At 38.0% G+C, this 20,060-nt stretch overlaps 1 protein-coding gene across 32 annotated transcripts in view; it reads right to left on the reverse strand.

Annotated features, from left to right (window-relative positions):
• Positions 1–12,706: 12,706 nt before the first annotated feature.
• Positions 12,707–20,060, reverse strand: part of PLEKHA5 (pleckstrin homology domain containing A5) — a 192,828-nt gene continuing 185,474 nt past the window's right edge. For all 32 annotated transcript variants that reach the window (XM_043965267.1, XM_043965281.1, XM_043965276.1 and 29 more), the window contains one exon: positions 12,707–13,545. In XM_043965267.1, coding sequence (XP_043821202.1) covers positions 13,527–13,545 — 19 coding nt within the window. In that variant the 3' untranslated portion in view covers positions 12,707–13,526. The remainder of the gene's footprint in view (positions 13,546–20,060) is intronic.

A 20,060-nucleotide genomic window follows, 5' to 3' on the forward strand; every position in this document is an offset into this window, starting at 1 on the left:
TGTTTTTATTTTACTTGTGTCTTTATATATTTGTAGTACATTGAGCCATCAATGAATGGGAGACTGAATTAAAGGGTCTGTGATAATCAGTAAAGTCAGTGTAGATGTTATGGTTGTGTTTAGATATACATATATACATGAGTTGTGGATAAAAACTAGATGAGAACTGTAAGAAATGCAGCAGGTAACAATTAGAGCTGTAGGAATAAGCAATCAATATAAATCTTCTAAATTTTTAGTATATGCCAAGCACTATGTTAAATTCTAGGGATAACAAGAAAAAAGCAAAAACAGTCCCTGCTCTCAAGGAGCTAAGAAGCTTACAGGGAGGGAAATAGCATATACATACATATGCAAATGTAAGATTCATACAAAGTAGATACAAGGTAACTTTAGAAAAGAAAGCACTAGTGTTTGGAGGACTGTGAAAGGCCTCCTGCAAAGGTGGCACTTGAGCTGAGTCTCAAAAGAAGCCAGAGATTCTAAAAAGTAAAACTGAGGGAGAGCATTTCAGGCATGGGAGGCAGCCAGTGCTAAGGAACAGAGATGAGAGATGGGGTGTTGTATGTAAAAAACAGCACACACACCAGCAATAGTGGACCATAGAGTAGGTGAAGGGGAGTAGTGTGTAAGAAGGGAAAGATAGGAAGGTGCCAGGTTGTGAAGAATTTTAAATGCCAATAGAAGAATATATATATGTACTAAATAAATAAATAAATATATATATATATATACTAAAAGAGAGGAAGGAGTAATTTTCCCCTCATGTACTTGTAATAGGGGTCTGGCACATGCCCACACTGCCTTAGATGGCATCTCCATGGGAAAGACTCTAGGGAGAAGATAGCATCTTTCCATATGGAAGACACTAGGAAATTGTTTCTGGGAGAACTGTGATAACATGAAAGGGAAGTGCCTTGGAGAGATAGACTTTTGAACCTGTGTAGACATTCTGAAATGGTTGTAGCTGACTAACCAAATGTTGTTCTTTTTTTTTTCCTTAAAAAAACAAAAAACAAAAAAACCCAAACAAAAAAAACCACCCAAAACATTTTAAAAATGAATATGACTCTCCCACTAGCCCCACATCCACTGAGCAATTTGTTTTAAAACCTGAAAAAAAAAGAAAATTTAAAAAAGAAAAAACAACCCTGAAGAATAAAGTCTTTTATTTATTTTGTATTTTTTTATTTTTGTGAGGCAATTGGGGTTAAGTGACTTGCCCAGGGTCACACAGCTAGTAAGTGTAAAATGTCTGAGGCCGAATTTGAACTCAGGTCCTCTTGACTCCAGGGCCAATGCTCTATCCACTGCGCCACCTAGCCGCCCCCAGAATAAAGTCTTTTATACATAGCTTCATAGTATAGCCCCCCCCAATTTTTTTAATCTCATATTAGATATGTCCAAAAATGTATCTTTCCGCATTTTAAATTCATCTTGCATTTGAGATCTCTTAGAGAAACTTGTAAAGATTTTTTACTTAGTTACCTGTTTCCATTTTGTTTGTACAAAAATGTTTTTGTTCACCAAAAAAATACAACAAAAATGTTTTTGTTTTAAATAATCAAAATTACTGCCCATTTTATCTTGTATGATCCTATCTATTACTTGTTTTGTTGTGAAATCTCTCCCTCTCCCTAGTCCTGAAAGGTAATTTCTTTCTTGTTCCTCTAGGATAGTTCCCAGTAATTGTGGCCAAATAGTGAGTAAGAGGACTCTTTGATGGGCTGCAGAGGCATTCAAAAAGTCCTTTTTAGCTCCAGTTGCTGTCTCTCTCTTTTTTTCCCCCAGTGCTCTTGGCAGAATTTTGCAACCAGTGAATGTAGCAAAGCTTATGACCTTGTGATTATGAAAGGTTCAGAGGGTTTTCTGGACACCCTATCGTTCCAAATTTAAGCTTTGCAGCCAACACAGCATTAAAGCCTTGAAGAAAAGGCATAACCTTTGGGAGGGACATTTGGCACCCTAACTCAGTGATAAATGAGAAAAGGACTTATCTGGTAGTGATACCACTTCTGTACATGAACTTGGTGCAACCCATACTAGTTAGGAGCTGAGCTAGTTTGAGACCACTCTCCCTAGATGCTGTTGTGCTATAGAGGAACTAGGCTCTGAAGTATTGGGGTGGAAGTGTTTTTACTTTGTTTTTAGAAGTAAACATGTCTATGTCTTATAAGTAAATATTTCTTTGTAAAAGTTAACTAATGCAGGGGCAGCTAGGTGGCACAGTAGATAGAGCATCGGCCCTGGAGTCCCAAGAACCTGAGTTCAAATCCGGCCTCAGACACTTGACACTTACTAGCTGTGTGACCCTGGGCAAGTCACTTAACCCCCATTGCCTCACCAAAAAAAAAAAAAAGTCACCTAATGCTGGGTGGTTGAATGAAACTGAAGAACTAGTCACAGGAACCTAAAAATAGGGGAAACACAGCTAGGCGGAGAGGAGGGCTTAAATTGATGGCAGTAGAGAAAAAGTCATTCAACAATCCTTTGGGTTATGCTGGAGTCCTGAGTCAGATGTTGCCTTGCCTGGCTTTGGGAGGAAGGGCCAGAGCATACCAGAAAACAGAATGATGCATCTCATAAAGCCAGGGAAAAGGAAACTATCAGTTGCCAAGTAATGAATCTTCCTTCCCGGTCTTTTATCTCCCTTATATCTAGGGATTTTCATTTACATTGAATGAGTATCTCTCTCTGCTTAAAATCTCTCCTGCTTATCATCTAGAACTGTCTTGGGAGCACTTCCTTAAATGTTTGTGACTTCCATTAAGCATCACTGACTACCTGGGTCACATTTCTGTTCTTAACACTCAAGTGCAATGTCTCTCTATCTAGATTCAAGACTTTCCCAGAAACCTCTGTTCACTACAGTATGAATCACACAACCAGGATTAGTGGATTACCAGTTTTCTGCAGAGAAATAATCTGCAGAAATTAAAACCAAAAAACCCAAAAAGGGTTAGGACATGCTAGGTGGCTCAGTGGTTTGAGCACTGGGCCTAGAGCCAGGAAGACCTGAATTCAAATCCATCCCCACTCACTCCTTATCTATGTGACCCTGGACAAGTCATTTAACCTTGTTTGCCTCAGTTTCCTCATCTGTAAAATGAACTGCAGAAGGAAATGGCAAACTGCTCTAGTATCTTTGCCAAAAAAAAAAATACAAATGGGGTTGGTCATACATAGTCACATGTGACCAAACAACTGAACAACATTTATTGGATAATATCTAACAAGACCAGTTATTCCTAGCTATATTTTACTTTTTTTTTGGAGGGGGGGCACGGCAGGGCAATGAGAGTTAAGTGACTTGCCCAAGGTCACACAGCTAGTAAGTGTCAAGTGTTTGAGGCTGAATTTGAACTCAAGTCCTCCTGAATTTCAGGTCCTCCTGAATCCAGGGCCAATGCTTTATCCACTGCACCACCTAGCTGCCCTATTCCTAGCTATAACATATCAGTTTTTTTAGTCTTTGTCCCCTTAGTGGGAAAGAGAAAGAGGCCAAATTTGGAGGAATTACTTGGATAACAGAACTTATTTAGAGGAAAGAGAAAAGGGAATTTGGGGGAGGGAGGCTGAAAATATCTTATTTCATTGTACTAACTAATGCAACAACACACACAGCAGCAGCAACAGTGACAATTGGTTTCAGTCTCCAGATAAGAAATCAGGGGAGCAAAAACGCTCAGAAATCTTGTCTGCCCATATAATCCCAAGATGAAAGACAGATTTTAGACCATGAATCCATGAACTTTGTATTCTCAAATCCTATTTTCTACTTTCTCTTCACAGAACTCCTCCAACAAGTTCCATTTCTAAAATACCATTAATTGGTGGACTACTTAGAAAGAATCTGCTTGGACATCTTGTCTCCATGTTAATGCAGGGTTACATATTTGATTCTAGAAATAATAGAGAGCATTGAAATTTATTAGGTAGTTGAAGAGAGCAACATGGTCTGATCCTAGCTTTGGAAAAATCACTTTGGTTTTTGTTGTGTGGGTTTGTTGTTGTTTTTTTGCCATGCCATGGGGGTTAAGTGACTTGCCCAGGGTCACACAGCTAGTAACTGTCAAGTGTCTGAGGCCAGATTTGAACGCAGGTACTCCTGAATCCAGGGCCGGTGCTTTATCTACTGCGCCACCTAGCTGCCCCCTAGAAAAATCACTTTGGCAACTGTGTGGAGGATGGATTGGATTGAAGAGGTAGGGAGCAATAGTCTAAGTTTTGAGGTAGGTAATTGCAACAGTCCAGGTAAGAGGTGATGAAGGCCTAAACTAGGGTGATGACTGTATGAATGTAGAGGAGATGTTAAAAAAAAAGAAGAGATAAGAAAAGGAGATGTATCCAAGAGATGTTGTAGAGATACGAATGACACAATTGATTTGATATATGGTGGTGATTGAGAGTGAGAAGATGAGAATGACACCAAAGTTTTAAACCTGAATAATTGGAAGTATCATGGTGCCCTTTACAATAACAGGGAAGTTCAGATGAGGGGTGACTTTGGGGGTGGGTGGGAAAGATACTGAGTTCTACTTTGGACATACTTACTCTGAGACGCTTACAGGACAGTTCAAAATGTACATAGACAATTGATGATGTAAGACCAGAGTTCAGGAAAGAGACTAGTGCTAAATAGCTTAATCTGGGAATCATATTAATAGAGATGATAATTGAACCCATGGGAGCTGATGAAATCACCAAGTGAGAGATTATAGAAAGAAAAGAGAAGAGGGTTCATGACAGAATTTTGAGGTACAATCACAGTTAGTGAATATGACATATGTGAAGATCCAGAAAAAGAAAATGAAAAGGAGCAGTCATACAGGTAGGAGGAAAATCAAAAGAGAGTACTGTTTTCAAAATGCAGAGAGGAATCTCTAGGATGAGTAAGTTGTCAGTGGTGTCAAATGCTGCAGAGAGAGATGAAGAAGGATAAAGGATTGTTAGAATAGTATTGTTGGAAGGGGTTGTGCAAAGGCAGAGACAGTAATGCATTATTAGGTGGAACTGTACATTGGTACAACCATTCTGGAAAGCAATTTGGAATTATGGGCAGGGGGGGAAGTGACTAAAATGTCTTCATTCTGTGATCCAGAATTTTCACTGCTGGGTTTATACCTTAAGCAGGTCACTGTCAAAAAGAAGAGTTCTATGTGCACCAGAATATTTATAGCAGAATTTTTTGTGGTAGCAGAAAAATGGAGGCCAAGAAGATGTCCATCAGTTGCAAAATGGCTAAACAAATGTGTTACGTGAATGTGATTAAATATTACTGAGCTGAAAGAAACAACAAATGTGATGAAAACACAGAAGCATGGAAAGACATACACAAACTTATGAAAAGTAAACTAAACAGAGATGGAAGACCAGGGGCAGCTAGGTGGCGCAGTGGATAGAGCACTGGCCCTAGAGTCAGGAGTACCTGAGTTCAAATCCGGCCTCAAACACTTACCGCTTACTAGCTGTGTGACCCTGGGCAAGTCACTTAACCCCAATTGCCTCACTAAAAAAAAAAAAATAGTGATTCTGAGATGGAAGACCATATAAACAATGATTACAACAATATAAATGAAAAGAACAACAATGTTGCTTGTGTTGGATTTTTTTTTTTGATGTGTTGCTTGGCTTTGGTGATTTTTTTTTCTTTAAAAAATTCTTTGTTACAAGGAATTGTTCTCTGGGAGGGGAAGGACAGAAAGGAAGGGACCAATAGATAGGCAGAAATGAAAGTTAAGCCTCAGACACTTGACACTTACTGACTGTGTGACCCTGGGCAAGTCATTTAACCCCTATATGCCTCACAAAGAAAAAAAAAAGAAATGAAAATTAAGAGAGGAGGCTATGGTAGTGGGAGAAAAGATCGAGGGGATGTGATCAAGGATACATGTAGAGGAACTGACTTTGGCAAAAAGAAGGTCCACATCCTTGTAAAAGACTGAACTAATAGGGGAAATAGTGGAGGATATTACTGGGTAATTATCTTTCCCCAACCAAGCCACTCTTTCCAGTTTTATTGCTACTGTTGAGGGTACCACTATTGTTCTAGTCACCTAAGCTCACATGAGTGTTATCCATGACTTTTCACTTGCATTCGACCCATATATCCAATCTGTTGTCAAGTCTACTTTCACATCATCTCTCATTTATGTGCCTTTTTAGTCACTCACAAGTTGTGTGACAGACACCAACCTGGTGCACCTCATAACCAGACTACTGCAATAGCTTTCTGGGTTTCTCACTCTGCTTCAAGTCTCTACCCCCTTCCATTCAGTGTTCCACTTAGCTGCCAAATTGATTTTCCTAAAACCCAGGTCTGACCATTTAAGGCCCCTCCTCCCCCTCTCCCACACATAGACAATCAGTCAAAAATTCCAGGGACTCCCTTTTCCTCACAGGATCAAATATAAAATTCTATTTGGCTTTTAAATCCCTTTGTACCCTGGCTTTTTCCTGTTTTTCCATTCTTACACTTGACTCCCCCTTGGTATTTTATAAACCATTGACACCGGACAGCCTCCTTGCTGTTTCTGGAACAAGACATTCCATCTCCCCTATCTGTACACTTTCACTGACTGTCTCTCATGCCCGGAATTCTCTCCCTCCTCATTTCCACCTCCCGGCTTCCTTCAATTCTTAACTAAAATCCCACCTTCTGCATTAAGCCTTCCTAAATCCTCTTTTATAGCAGTATCTTTCCCTTCACATTGATGTAGGAGGCAAAAAAAAAGGTTAATAGAAAAACCTAAGACCTAAGCTCTAATTCAGATATTAGCTCTAAAAGGGAGTGAGACCCCAGTTAATGGATAACTTATACTAGGTTCTTGTACCCACAGAAATCAGTGTCCACAACGGGAACAGAGGGAGCTAGCCCACAGAGACCTGACAAGACTATAGAAATTCTTTTTTTTTTCAGTGAGGCAATTGGGGTTAAGTGACTTGCCCAGGTTCACACAGCTAGTAAGCGGTAAGTGTTTAAGGCCGGATTTGAACTCTGGTACTTCTGACTCCAAGGCCTGTGCTCTATCCACTGCGCCACCTAGCTGCCCCCAAGACTATAGAAATTCTAAAGAAAAATGATTATATTTTGAAACTAGCCATGGGAATCAGAAAGAGGCTTGCGCAGAAAAGGCCAAATTTGTCCCCAGATTCACCTTATGACATGTAAACCCTAAAAACTCACCTCCACTGAAAAAGGTACCCGCCTGGGGGTTGGCTTAGAACCCCAGGAACTCCAAATTAGGATAAGCCCTCCCTTGTAACACCCCTAGGTGGAGAATATTATAATGAGTAGGACAGGTCCTCCCCTGTACCTTCCCAAGGTGGAGATTATTATAAGACTGATAATCAATTTATCCATACTATAAATATAACTGTCTTTTCTTTCCTTATTTGAGAGATACCTTTCCAATATTCTGGTTCTCTCCCTGTGGTCACCCACAGTATTGCAATAAAACTTGGGAAACTTGAGTCACTGAGTCTTGTAATTATTTTGGGACAATCGATTTGACCCTAAATTCCAGCCCACATCAACATTAGCTGCAATATATCCTGTATGTACCTTGTTTTATGCAGTTGTTTGCATAATTTTAGAAAATGAGGGCAGATCATGTTTTTGCTTTTTAAAAATGTATTTATTTTTATCCCCAGGGGTCTGGAACATAAGTATTAATAAATGTTTATTGCCTGAGATCAGAATAGGAAAAAAGGGAACTCCTAGGGATTGGCTTCAGTTTTTTTGGTGATTTATGAAGCAAGGAAGTCCTTAGCTGAGAGGGTGGAATGAGGGGGTGCTGTGGGAATCTCAACAAAAGAGAAAATTTGGAATAGCTGTGAAGAATGGGAAGAAAGCTGTAGCTTTGTTCAGGCTGATGGCAGAAGTAATCACCTAATGTGACTAATTTGATGGCAATACTTTTTTTTTTTGTTTTGGTGAGGAAGTTGGGGTTAAGTGACTTGCCCAGGGTCACACAGCTAGTAAGTGTTAAGTGTCTGAGACCGGATTTGAACTCAGGTCCTCCTGACTCCAGTGCTGGTGCTCTATCCACTGAGCCACTTACTTAGCCGGCCCCCGATGACAACACATTTTTATTTATAAAATATATTTTAGTTGTTTAGTTGTATAAAGTATATCTAATTAAATACTTGTTTAGTTTTTCATAAAAACTTTTATGTTAATACTATCATTATAGTGCTTCATAAGTGCTTCTTGCCTGTAATTTTGGAAAATATCTTAAAGCAGTGTTCATATTTGGGAATTTTATCTAGAGTGTGTTGGGGTACTAGATCCTTTTCAATCTTAATTTTGTGATTAGTTTGTGAATTAGAGAAATATTTGTCTGATAAGACATAACACTCTCTCTGGTTGATTGTCTAAGGATTTCAAGTATATACCCCCCAGAAAGTCAAAACCTAATTTGATTTTTAAGTAGTCAACATAGTCCCGCAGACTTTGAGGACCTGTAAATCTAATCTTGGAAGATTAAGTTTTGCCTTTCATAAGGAGTAGAAATATTTGGTATTTAATCAAATTATATAATCTGGTATCTACATAGTATTTAAATGATAATTTGGTGATTGTTCCTCTAGAGATATGAACATAGCTGTAGGCTATTCTGTGGTTTTCTTTGAAAGGATGGAACATCTTATCTTTTTTTTTTTTAAGTGAGGCAATTGGGGTTAAGTGACTTGCCCAGGGTCACACAGCTAGTAAGCGTTAAGTGTCTGAGGCCGGATTTAAACTCGGGTACTCCTGACTCCAGGGCCAGTGCTCTATCCACTGTGCCACCTAGCTGCCCCTGTGATAGGACTTATTTTTAGTCCCAGGCAATTGTCCTCAAGTCCCTAAAGCCTGGCTATCTCAGGATATGAGGTACTAATCAAGAAGAACCTGAGTTTAAGTTAACCAATTTTTTATCAAATTGAATAAGAAGTTTTGCTTCAAAATAATTTGAAGAGGAAGGGCAGATTGACTGTATTAGTGACCTTTCTCCTGCTCAGAGAGATTGTCATTCTCAGAAAGAGCAAAGTGGATGTGCCTCTTGGTAGTGTCTACAATCTCCAAGCCAGAAAGATTATATATTAAGCCCTTATACCTCATAGTGATGAGTGCCTTTCTGGAGGAAATTTGGAAAAGGTTTGTTGAAAATAGGTAGAAATCCACTTGTTGGGGATGTTATAATGGAGACTCTTTTCATTTGAGTTGGTCTAGATGGCCCCTGGGGTCATTTTCAACTCAGATTCTATGAATGAGAGATCCAATGTTACTCAGGCCTTGGATAAGCTAGCTGCCATGACTGTTACATGCCTTCTCATCACACTCCTACTCACCACTCTACCTTGATAACCACAAATATGTTCTTTAAGAGATTTGGCAGGGGTACATGATGGCATACAAAATGTTTGTAATTAATGTAAATGTTACCTTAGATAACTATAGTGTCCTTTGTAATGATATTGCATTTTGTAAGAGAAAAGCCATAGTTCCTTATCCTAGTGATCTGAGTGGGATAAGATCATATTGTTGTGCTATCACAGAATCCAGAGTTGGAAAAGAAGGTGAGCAGTTATAAATTCTGTTAGGGTTTTTAAAAAATTATCCTTTCTTTAACATCCTGTTGTTTCCCAAAACTTTGCTTCAAGGGGAAAACTATCTGGGATTGTTGTTGTTCTTCCTCTTTGAAGAGGACCAATGGGATAACTTAGAACTAGGAGAAGTAAGATTTAATTGGACAACTCTGGGGTAAGACCAACATTACAATCTCAGCATGACATGTACCTAAAGGCCTAGAAAGGGAACACTAGTTGGGACAATTAGAACAAGCCTCAATCTTGAAGACAGGGAGCCAATTAAATCAGCTACAGGTGGGTTGTGGAGTGCTCCCCATCACCATTGCCCCGGGCAGCCTCAAGAGAACTCTCTTTCTCATGGATGAGTGCATCTTTCATAGCATCCCTTTCCACTCCCCATAATCCTCTCAGTTCTTTCTTTTATCTTGGATTTCTCCCAAACAACTGGTTCCTTCCCATTAGCCTAACAAACAAGCCCTGGTCTGAACAAATGGAAGCCAGTGACTTTATGAGAAACCAAGACACAGTAAAGCAAATCTAAATGAATAAAAAAATAGAGGGCAATGTGAAATATCTTCTGGGAAAAACTGCTGACCTGGAAAATAGGTCCAGGAGAGATAATTTGAAAATTATTGGTCTACCTGAAAACCACGATCAAGGAAAGAACTTAGACACCATCTTTCAAGATATTCTCAGGGAAAATTGCCCTGAAATTCTAGAAGAAGAAGCTAAAATAGAAATTGAAAGAATCCACTGGTCTTGCCTATTCTTAAAAATTCCTCACATGATCAGACCTTCCCAGAAAGCTATCCTTTATCTTACCTCTTGCTCTCAGGTGGAGGCTGCTAGGAGTGCAGTGAGTATAGTGCTAGGCCTTCAATCAGGAAGATCTGAGTTGCTAACTAGCTGTGGGATCCTGAGAAAGTCACTTAACCTCTGCCTCAATTTCCCCAAATGTAAACAAATAGCACCTACATCACAAAATAAGGAGATATTATTTACAAAGTGCTTAGTATGTAGTGGGTACCTATTTAATGCTTGTTCTACTGGCCTTCCTTTTATGGTTAATTTTCAGAATTCCAATAAAACATTCAACTGGACCTTCACTGAGGGAAGAAAATAATTCTATTTGGTAATTGCTTCTCAGTACAATTCAACACAAAATCAGAAAAAAGAAAACTTTTGATTCCCAGACAACCCCCCCCCCCATTTCTTCACAGTCTCAGCTAAGACCCTCCTTGCCTCATATATCACCAAAATATTGAAGCCAGTCTCCAGGAGTTCCCTTTTCCCCTATAAACCTGTAACCTGTCTTCAGGCTGTATCATTCAACTGAAACTGCCCTCTCTAAAATTACCAATGATTTCTTAAGTGCCCTTTTCTCAATTCTCATTCGTCTGAGGCCGTATTTGAACTCGGGTCTTTCTGACTCCAGGGCAGTTGCTCTATCTACTGTGCCACCTAGCTGCCCTTGGTCTCAACTCTTATGCAGCTCTTAGTCACTGAATGGACTAGGACAAACTGAGACCTGGGAAAGACTTCAATTTAGAAAGGCCAAGGTCATCTACCCAAAGTATCCTGAGCCACCACCAGTCCTCTAGACTTTTGCTTAGTTACTGGACTTTGATGACTCCAGAGAGAAAGAGAGGAACAGCTCTGCCTTACTTAAATTCAATTCATGCAAAAGTCAAGCCATTACCTACTGCTGTCATTGGTCCTCTTTGAGAACAAAGACCAGAACTACAACAAGGTCCCCAAAATTTTAGGCTTTAACTGCACTAAGACTCAGGGCTATCTTTCTGGGTGAAATGGTTTTTTTTTGTTTTTTTTTTAAATAAAATGTCATTTTCTTTTTTTTGTTTTTGCGGGGCCATGGGGGTTAAGTGACTTGCCCAGGGTCACACAGCTAGTAAGTGTCAAGTGTCTGAGGCCAGATTTGAACTCAGGTACTCCTGAATCCCGGGCCGGTGCTTTATCCACTGAGCCACCTAGCTGCCCCATAAAATATTATTTTCATGTAGAAATCCAAAAGGATAAAGTTTCCTTGTGTTTTGGAAACAATGTAAAGTAGGAAGGAAAGCTCATAGCAGGAAGAATGTGAAACTGATTACTGTATAAAGAGTTGAGGATGGGAGTTCTCAACCATTTTTGTGAGTCATCTATCTCCTTGGTAGTGTAGTGAAGCCTATGGACCTCTTTTCAGAATGTTTTGTGCATGGAAAACATTCTCACATTAGCTAGGTTGTGAGAAAAAACAGTCAAAAAACTCCCATAACTTAGCTAATGTGGGAATGTTTTCCATGACTACTCATGTACAACTTATTTTGAAATGCTTGAGTTCTAGTGGGTGGGGGTGGGAATGGAGGAGGAAGAGAAGTTGGAACAATTTTTTTTAAAAATTGATGTTAAAATTTGTTTTTACATATATTTTGGAAAATAAAATTCTATTCATTTAAAAAAAATGTTTTGTGCAGTTTACATTCGTAATCAAAGGAAATGCTAAATTTCAATTAGAGGCCATTGAAAATATATTTTTTTCTCTTCCAATAGTCCACAGATGTTTTGAAATCTATCCATATCTTCTTCAAAAACTTTATGTTAAGAATCCCTGCCACAGAATAAAATAGATAACATTCTTTAATAGTACCACTGACTTTATAAGAAATGGTTTGGAAAAAGATATGGTATCCCAGAAAATTTCCATGAGAAGAATTTGTTAAGCTGTGTAAATGTTTAGATACATTCACTTCAATTAGGTGATACATTATTTTCCCCTTTTAAAAACTGACAAAATCTCATTTTTGTCTCAACAGGAACAGAAGGCAATGCAGTTTAATAAAAGTAGTAAGTGAACAAACAACAACACAAGTAGTAAGTATATGGGAGGCAGGAGACTTCATTAATAACTCTCTACCAAAGGTTAGCTGTGTACAATGACATTCACTTTGTTTAGCCCTCAGTTTCTTCATCAGTAAATTGAGGGGCTGTATAAAACTTCTCTAAACTTTTTTTCTTAGAGTCCCAACATTTCCTTTGGTAGTTACAAAAGCTACTTTTTCTTCAGTGTTAAATGGACAAAAAAAAAATCACTAACACAGATATTTAAGAACATCAACATTTATTTAACATGATAGAAAAGAAATGAGATATGAACATTTGCATTTAAACAATAGTAACTTTATATACTTATATTGCATGTGCTCATTGTATAATATATATACACAATGAACATAATTACATTTGTACACAAACTAAGTACTGGAATTGGAAACCTTATTGCTGTACACACCTATTCCAAAGAAGTAAAAGCCCAGTACCTCAAAATACCTACACTTTATTTTGTTTTTAAGGAAAAATAGGCCATAACATTCGTGTATATGCTGACAACAGTGTGGCAGTAACTGCTGACACCGCAATGTGACTGAGTGCAATATGACTGAGAAATAATTACAGCAAAAAACAGGACATTTCACTTAGTAATAATAAAATGGCACATTTTAAATACACACATATATATATAAGAATTTTACAAACCAAGTGTGAAACAATGCATTATAGTAGCCAAAGAGAAAATAAGCTTCAGTAGAGATGTGTAAAAGTAACCAATTTCATGTACTAAAAAGCCAAAATCCAAATGTAAATCAACTTAGAATTAAGAAACATTTAAATCTGGAACACAGCAACTAAGCTATGGCTGTAGGCTACACATTAAAAAAGCACCATTATTTATGTGCACTGAAATCATAGCAGCAAGCTGGTGTCATAATAGATAACCTTGATATTGTGGAGTGTACCTATGGGCCATTAAAGCTATCTTGGAATAAACATTTCCAGAAGTGATAAAATGATGCTCTGTGGCTAAAAGCATCTGAACTATGAATTTCATAGATTTAAAAGACTGTACAATTTCTTCTGACATTTCCATAGGTCCATATCCTTAACTATGAATTGTTTCAACAGAAGCTGTTGTAGCTAGAAAAGAAGAAAATAAAATTATTTTACTACCTACAAAGTTAAAGAAATGTTTCACATTTCTAATGGAGGGATGCATACACAGAGAACAGCATTTACATACATGGCTGTTAAACCACTAAGACATAATGAAGAAAATTGTTAAGTATACTTCCAAAATGATTATTAAATCATTCAAAATTATAAAGAACATGAAGGAATAAATATAATAAATGCTTGTGAATGAAGGGAAAAAAACATTTGCTGGACCCCACTAAAATATGTAACAATATGCTGGAATAAATACATAAGTACCTTTTCCAAAACTACCAAATGCTGCCAAAGCCAAGAATTTAGAAAATGACAAATATATGCAAGAAAACATCTTAAAATATCATAAATTAGGATAACACCAGCTCCCTGTGGCGGATATAGGCTAAAATTATATTATAGATTATCATGCTGTGATGTCACTGTCCCTTTAAACATAACTGCTTCAAAACAGTTTAAGAAAATGGAAAAAGTATTGGTGTGATAATGCTGAATAACAAGGTATCCTCGAAATGGGTTATAGAATATATACAAATCTGTCATATATGGCTAGCTTCTCAACTAGTGAGTAGTTTTAGTGAGTAGCTTACACATTTGTTTTTTGCAGCTTTTACTTAACAAATCAATAATGATAGTTGTCTTTTTGGGCCACATTTTCCTCCAAGACTGAGGTAGCCATTCTCCTATTTGTCTGGCAATAATATTTGATCTCTTTCTGTCACAGGGGTGTGTATTTGTTATCAGTGGCACTGAAATTACTAAATTAGTAAGACTTAAAAGCATAAGTGTCATAGATAAGACCTATGCAGCAAATGCCTAACAAGTATTTTCTGACTGAATTTGAAATAGAGAATAAAAAGAGGGTAGCACTGGAGAGGGAGCTAACAAAAGGACTGTGCATTTTTCTGTGGCTGGCGGTAATTGAATTCTACATAAATAACAACCAAGAACAAAAGAGGGGTACTTATTTGTTTCCAGTGGAAATGATCTTAAGTAAAAATTACAAGCATCAGAAGACTAAAGTACAGTTAAAACAATAATTTCTGGATCAAGAAGAGTAGCCTGAAAATCGAAAACAAAGGCATTTGGCAAAATACTGAATTACTGTGGATTCTGAAACATAAGCCTGACTTGCTAATTTTTTTCTTCTTTTTTTGGTGAGGCAGTTGGGGTTAAGTGACTTGCCCAGAGTAACACAGCTAATAAGTGTCAAGTGTCTGAGGCCAGATTTGAACTCAGGTCCTCCTGAATCCAAGGCCAGTGTTTTATCCACTGCAACACCTAGCTGCCCTATGCTCATTTATTTTTTGCTTTTTTGTTGTTTTTTTTGTGTGTGTGTGTGAGGCAATTGGGGTTAAGTGACTTGCCCAGTGTCACACAGCTAGTAAGTGTCAAGTGTCTGAGGACAGGTTTGAACTCAGGTCCTCCTGACTCCAGGGCCAGTGCTCTATCCACTGTGCCACCTAGCTGCCTGCTCATTTATTTTTTATTTTATTTTATTTTTGCGGGGCAATTGGGGTTAAGTGACTTGCCCAGGGTCACACAGCTAGTAAGTGTTAAGTGTCTGAGGCCGGATTTGAACTCAGGTACTCCTGACTCCAGGGCCGGTGCTCTATCCACTGCGCCACCTAGCTGTCCCTTGATCATTTATTTTTTTTTAAAACTTTTTTTTTTTTGGTTTTGTTTTTAGTGAGGCAATTGGGGTTAAGTGACTTGCCCAGGGTCACACAGCTAGTGAGTGTTAAGTGTCTGAGGCCAGATCCGAACTCAGGTACTCCTGACTCCAGGGCCAGTGCTCTATCCACTGAGCCATCTAGCTGCCCCTGAGCCATCTAGCTGCCCCTATTTTTAAAAGAATAAAAAGAAATAGTAAGTACTGCTAAGAACCCTGCACAGTTGAAACTTCTCTGTGTAGTAGAAATGGTACAACTTCAATCATCCTACTCTTTAATCTCCAATCTCTTCTTAATTTACTGGGTTACTTGCCTACTCTCTTTAAACATATGTACCTAAGTCTCTTTCATCCTTAAAACAACCCAAACCAACCAAACAAACAAACCCCCAAAGCCCAACTAAAACCAAATCCCAAATCTTTACAGGAACCTACCATCCCCTGAAGCTGTCACTCTAGATCTCTCTTCCCTTCCTCAGACCAACTCCTAAAAAAAGTGGTCCATATTTATTGCCTACACTTCCCCTCTTCTCACTCCCTCTTGGATCCTATACAATTTTGTTTTCAAATTCATAGTTTCAAACTGCTTACAGTAAACTTAAACAATGATCTCTTAATTAATTGCCAAATCTAATGGCTCTTTCTCTTCTCTGTCCTCATCCTTTTTTGACATCTCTTTTGCATTTAACATTATTGACCCCTTTCTCTTCCTGGATATTCTCTCTCCTCCTCTGGTTTTTTGTGACCCTATTCTTTTCCTGGATTTCCTCCTACCGACCCAGTGTTATCAGTCTCCATTGCGCTCTCATCTGCTATATCTCATCCTTAACTGCAGGTGCCCCCTTATGGCTCAGTTCTGGAGCCTCTCTTCTTTATTCTCCATATTCTCCCTTACTGTCTTTATGCAAATGACTCAGAGATATAGCTAGGTGTAGTCTCCTCTGACCTTTCAAATTGGATTTCACAGACACATCAGATTCAACAGGTGGTGTTTATGTTGTATAGGTATAGAATATACCTAAATAAAGTACCAAATGTTATTGCATCTGGATACTGAAAATAAAAAGGGAAAAGAGCAGAAATTTCTTCTCTGAAAAACACAAAACAAGAAAAACAACACAAAGAAAACAACTGATGATCTCCAAACCCCCATGATTAGCAAAATCTCAATATATGACTTAATATCAATTGTTGTTGCAGCTTAATAACAAACTGATCTCCAGGAAATTATTTCCAGACCTAAAAGCTAAGGAATTTAGAAGCCAGCCATTAGAAGAAAGCACATATGTTAGGAAAAAAAAAACTCTCCCCAAACCCCCCAAAATACCCCCCACCTACCAACCCCACCCCCAATAAATGAACTCTGAAAGTACTTGCATATGACACTACAACAGAAACAACCTCCTCCCCCATAGGAAACAGAATTATAAAAAACCTTAAAGAACATTTAGTCTAACAATTAATTTTGCATATAAGGAAACCAAGGCCCAGAGAAGTGAAATGACTGGTTCAAAGTCAAAGAGCCAATGAGTGGTAGAGCTAACACTGAAATACAGGGCTCCTGAATTCTGGTGTGGCCTACTTTCCCCTAAAGGCAACTATTTTTCAATCATCACCATTTTCCTATAATCCAGAACTGCTATGGCTCTTCTCATAAATTTCTTTGAGAGATAATTTTGATGTTATGTAGGCTGTGTCATAAAAGCATTTCATTCAGTTTGTTTAATTCAAAGCATCTGTTATGTGCACGGCACTGTGCTAGGTGTTAGGGATTTTAAAAATTTTAAAAAGAAGACATCAGCACTAAAATATTCATTAGCAGCATTAACTGTTAATACATTAAAAATGGAATGGTTAAACTGTGAGCTATTATGTCATCAGAAATAACAATGATGACAAACACAAAGAACTATTAGACTTTTATGAGGTGACAAAGAGTGGGGAATGTAGATTTATCACAATATGCACACTAAACATATGTATAAAAATTTTGACAGCAACAAAATATGAAAAATTGCATAATGGAAAAAGTTCAGAAGAGGTAACAAGAAGCCAGATACATTTTTGTTAAAATCTTGTAAAAATGAATACATATATGTGTGTGTGTGCACATGTGTGCATGTCTGTCTGTATGACACACACACACATACACACACACACAGATATATGTAAACTAAAATAATGGAGTTTACCATTTCATTTAAAAATTGTTTGTGTATGTGAATGTTTAGGTTAAACACCGATAGTTACTAAGTTTAATTTTTTAAAAAGATACATAAGAACTTATAATCTAATGGGGAGAAATGACCTTTACAGAAATACATTGGTTGATGTGTGATTTCATCAGTGTAGCGTAATTCCTCTCACACAGATTGCACACCATCCATGGCCTCTCATCCTGTGTGACACTTACTTCTTTCCATAAATTCTTCATAGGGACATTATGTGTTTACCAATGAAACATGTAGGTTGTTCCGGCCAAGATTAGGTAACCTTTCTCCCACCGCCATGATTACACATGTTTCTGATGACAAGTTTTATGTTGCTTTTTTCACTGGTAATGTGCTGCAGCCTACTTCATGCCCACTAAGTACTTCTCCATTATGTTTTGGATGACTCAACTTTTAATTTTGCACAGTAAATAATAATAGCCAGCATTTATGTAATAATTACTAAGTGTCAGGTACTGTACTAAATGCTTTATAAATATTATCTCATTTGATCTTTACAACAACTTTGGGAGGTAGGTGCTATTGATGTAGGAGGCAAAAAGGGGTTAACAGAAAAACCTAAGACCCAAGCTCTAATTCAGATATGAGCTCTAAGAGCGATACAGACCCCAGTTAATGGATGACTTACAAGTTAGGGCCTGGGTTGTCTTACGTACATAAATCAGGACCCATAACAGGAACATAGGGAGCTAGGCCATGAAGACCTTAGACTATAACAATCATAAAATGACAGGCTATAGAAATTCAAACTAGAAATAAGTGAAAAATGAAGACATTTTGGGGGGCGGCTAGATAGCACAGTGGATAAAGTACCAGCCCTGGATTCAGGAGTACCTGAGTTCAAATCCAGCCTCAGACACTTGACACTTACTAGCTGTGTGACCCCGGGCAAGTCACTTAACCCCCATTGCCCCTCCAAAAAAAAAAAATTAATTAAAAAAAAAAAGAAGATATTTTGAAACTAGCCATGGGAATCAGAAAGAGACGTGCAGAAAAGGCCAAATTTGTCCTCAGATTCAACTTATGATGAGTAAACCCCCAAAACATACCTCCACTGAAAAAGGTACCCTCCTTGGGGTTGGCTTAGGACCCCAGGAACTCCAAATTAGGTTAAGCCCTCCCCTATACCGCCCAAAGGTGGAGAGTATTATAATGAGGACAGGCCCTCCCCTGTACCTCCTTAAGGTGGAGATTTTATGAGACTGATAATCAATTTGTTACTATAAATATAACTGTATTTTCTTTCCCTATTCCAGAGATACCTTTCCACTTTTCTGGTTCTCTCCCTGTGTTCACTCACAGTATTGCAATAAAACTTGGGAAATGGAGTCATTGAGTCTTGCAATTCTTTTGGGACAATTCACAATCAATTTGACCCTAATTCCATCCCACATCACTATCACTGTCCTCATTTTACAGTTGAAGAAAAAGGTAAAAAGAGTTTAAATGACTTGAACAAGGATACAAAGCTAAGCAAATGTCTGAAGACACATCTGAACTCAGGTCTTCCTGACTCCTGTTTCAAACACTCTATCCACTAGGCCACCTAGAGATTGTGGTATTCTATTATTCATAGCTATATAGATTGATTGGAAGATTAATGTTAAAAAAATGGCCCTTTTATTTCAGGGAGAAACATGGGGTTACTAAAAGCAGTAAATAAAAATTCATGCCAATCTGGCCCATTTACCTTCTCACTAGGTCTAGTTTATTGTTCATCTGCAGTGTCTGTCCAAATTGGGCAGCCAAATTGACTGGTCCATAGAACTTTAAATATAGATGAGGCAAAAAAGTATTTTGAATACACTGTGCTTTTCCTGTAAGTTACATTGAACTTTTTGAGTAATTATAATTATGGCAGTTGTGATGATCTCAGTTCAAAACTTGCCTCGGACTCTCACCAGCTATGCGTCTCCAGGCAAGTCTCTTAATCTTGGTCTGCTTCAATTCACACAACTGTAAAATGGAGATAATAATAATACCTGCCTTACATAAATTGCATTTTAAAGTCTTATCTCATTTTGTGAGATGGCTTATCATCTTACTTTATCAGATAAGTATTTTATCTCACAAAATGGGTTAATACTTATACTTGCAAACCTTTTAAGTGCTATATAATTGCTATAGCTTTATTAACTATGGATCTCATTTCAGAGGCCCTGTAAAGTATGGAGTTTGATGTCAGCAAAACAATGTCATCTGCAAGCATCTAGGGCCTTACCCATACCTAGAGGGAATTCTTCCATTTGGTCTCTGAGCTGGACTTCTTACAAGATGATGTCAAACAGATTTGGGATGCATATAGCTCTCTAGTTTTTGCTTTGTTTAATATCAATATTAATATTAATCATTATGTCAAATTTATCTCTTTTGTTACTTCAAGGAATCTTGTATGATGCCAATATATGCACGAGAAGAACTTTGTTGAAGAGAGCCTCTAATGACTCATTGAAACAAATGCCTTTTCCCTCCTTACAGTCATCAAACAATAAGCTGAGTGACATGACCAAAGCGCTCTTTTGGGCAGATTACTTGGCAGAAATGTGAAGGCCAGATCAGAGGGCCTCAGCAGACTTGAGGCA

Source organism: Dromiciops gliroides, chromosome 5, assembly GCF_019393635.1.
Source record: "Dromiciops gliroides isolate mDroGli1 chromosome 5, mDroGli1.pri, whole genome shotgun sequence".
In the NCBI taxonomy this organism is placed as follows: domain Eukaryota; kingdom Metazoa; phylum Chordata; class Mammalia; order Microbiotheria; family Microbiotheriidae; genus Dromiciops; species Dromiciops gliroides.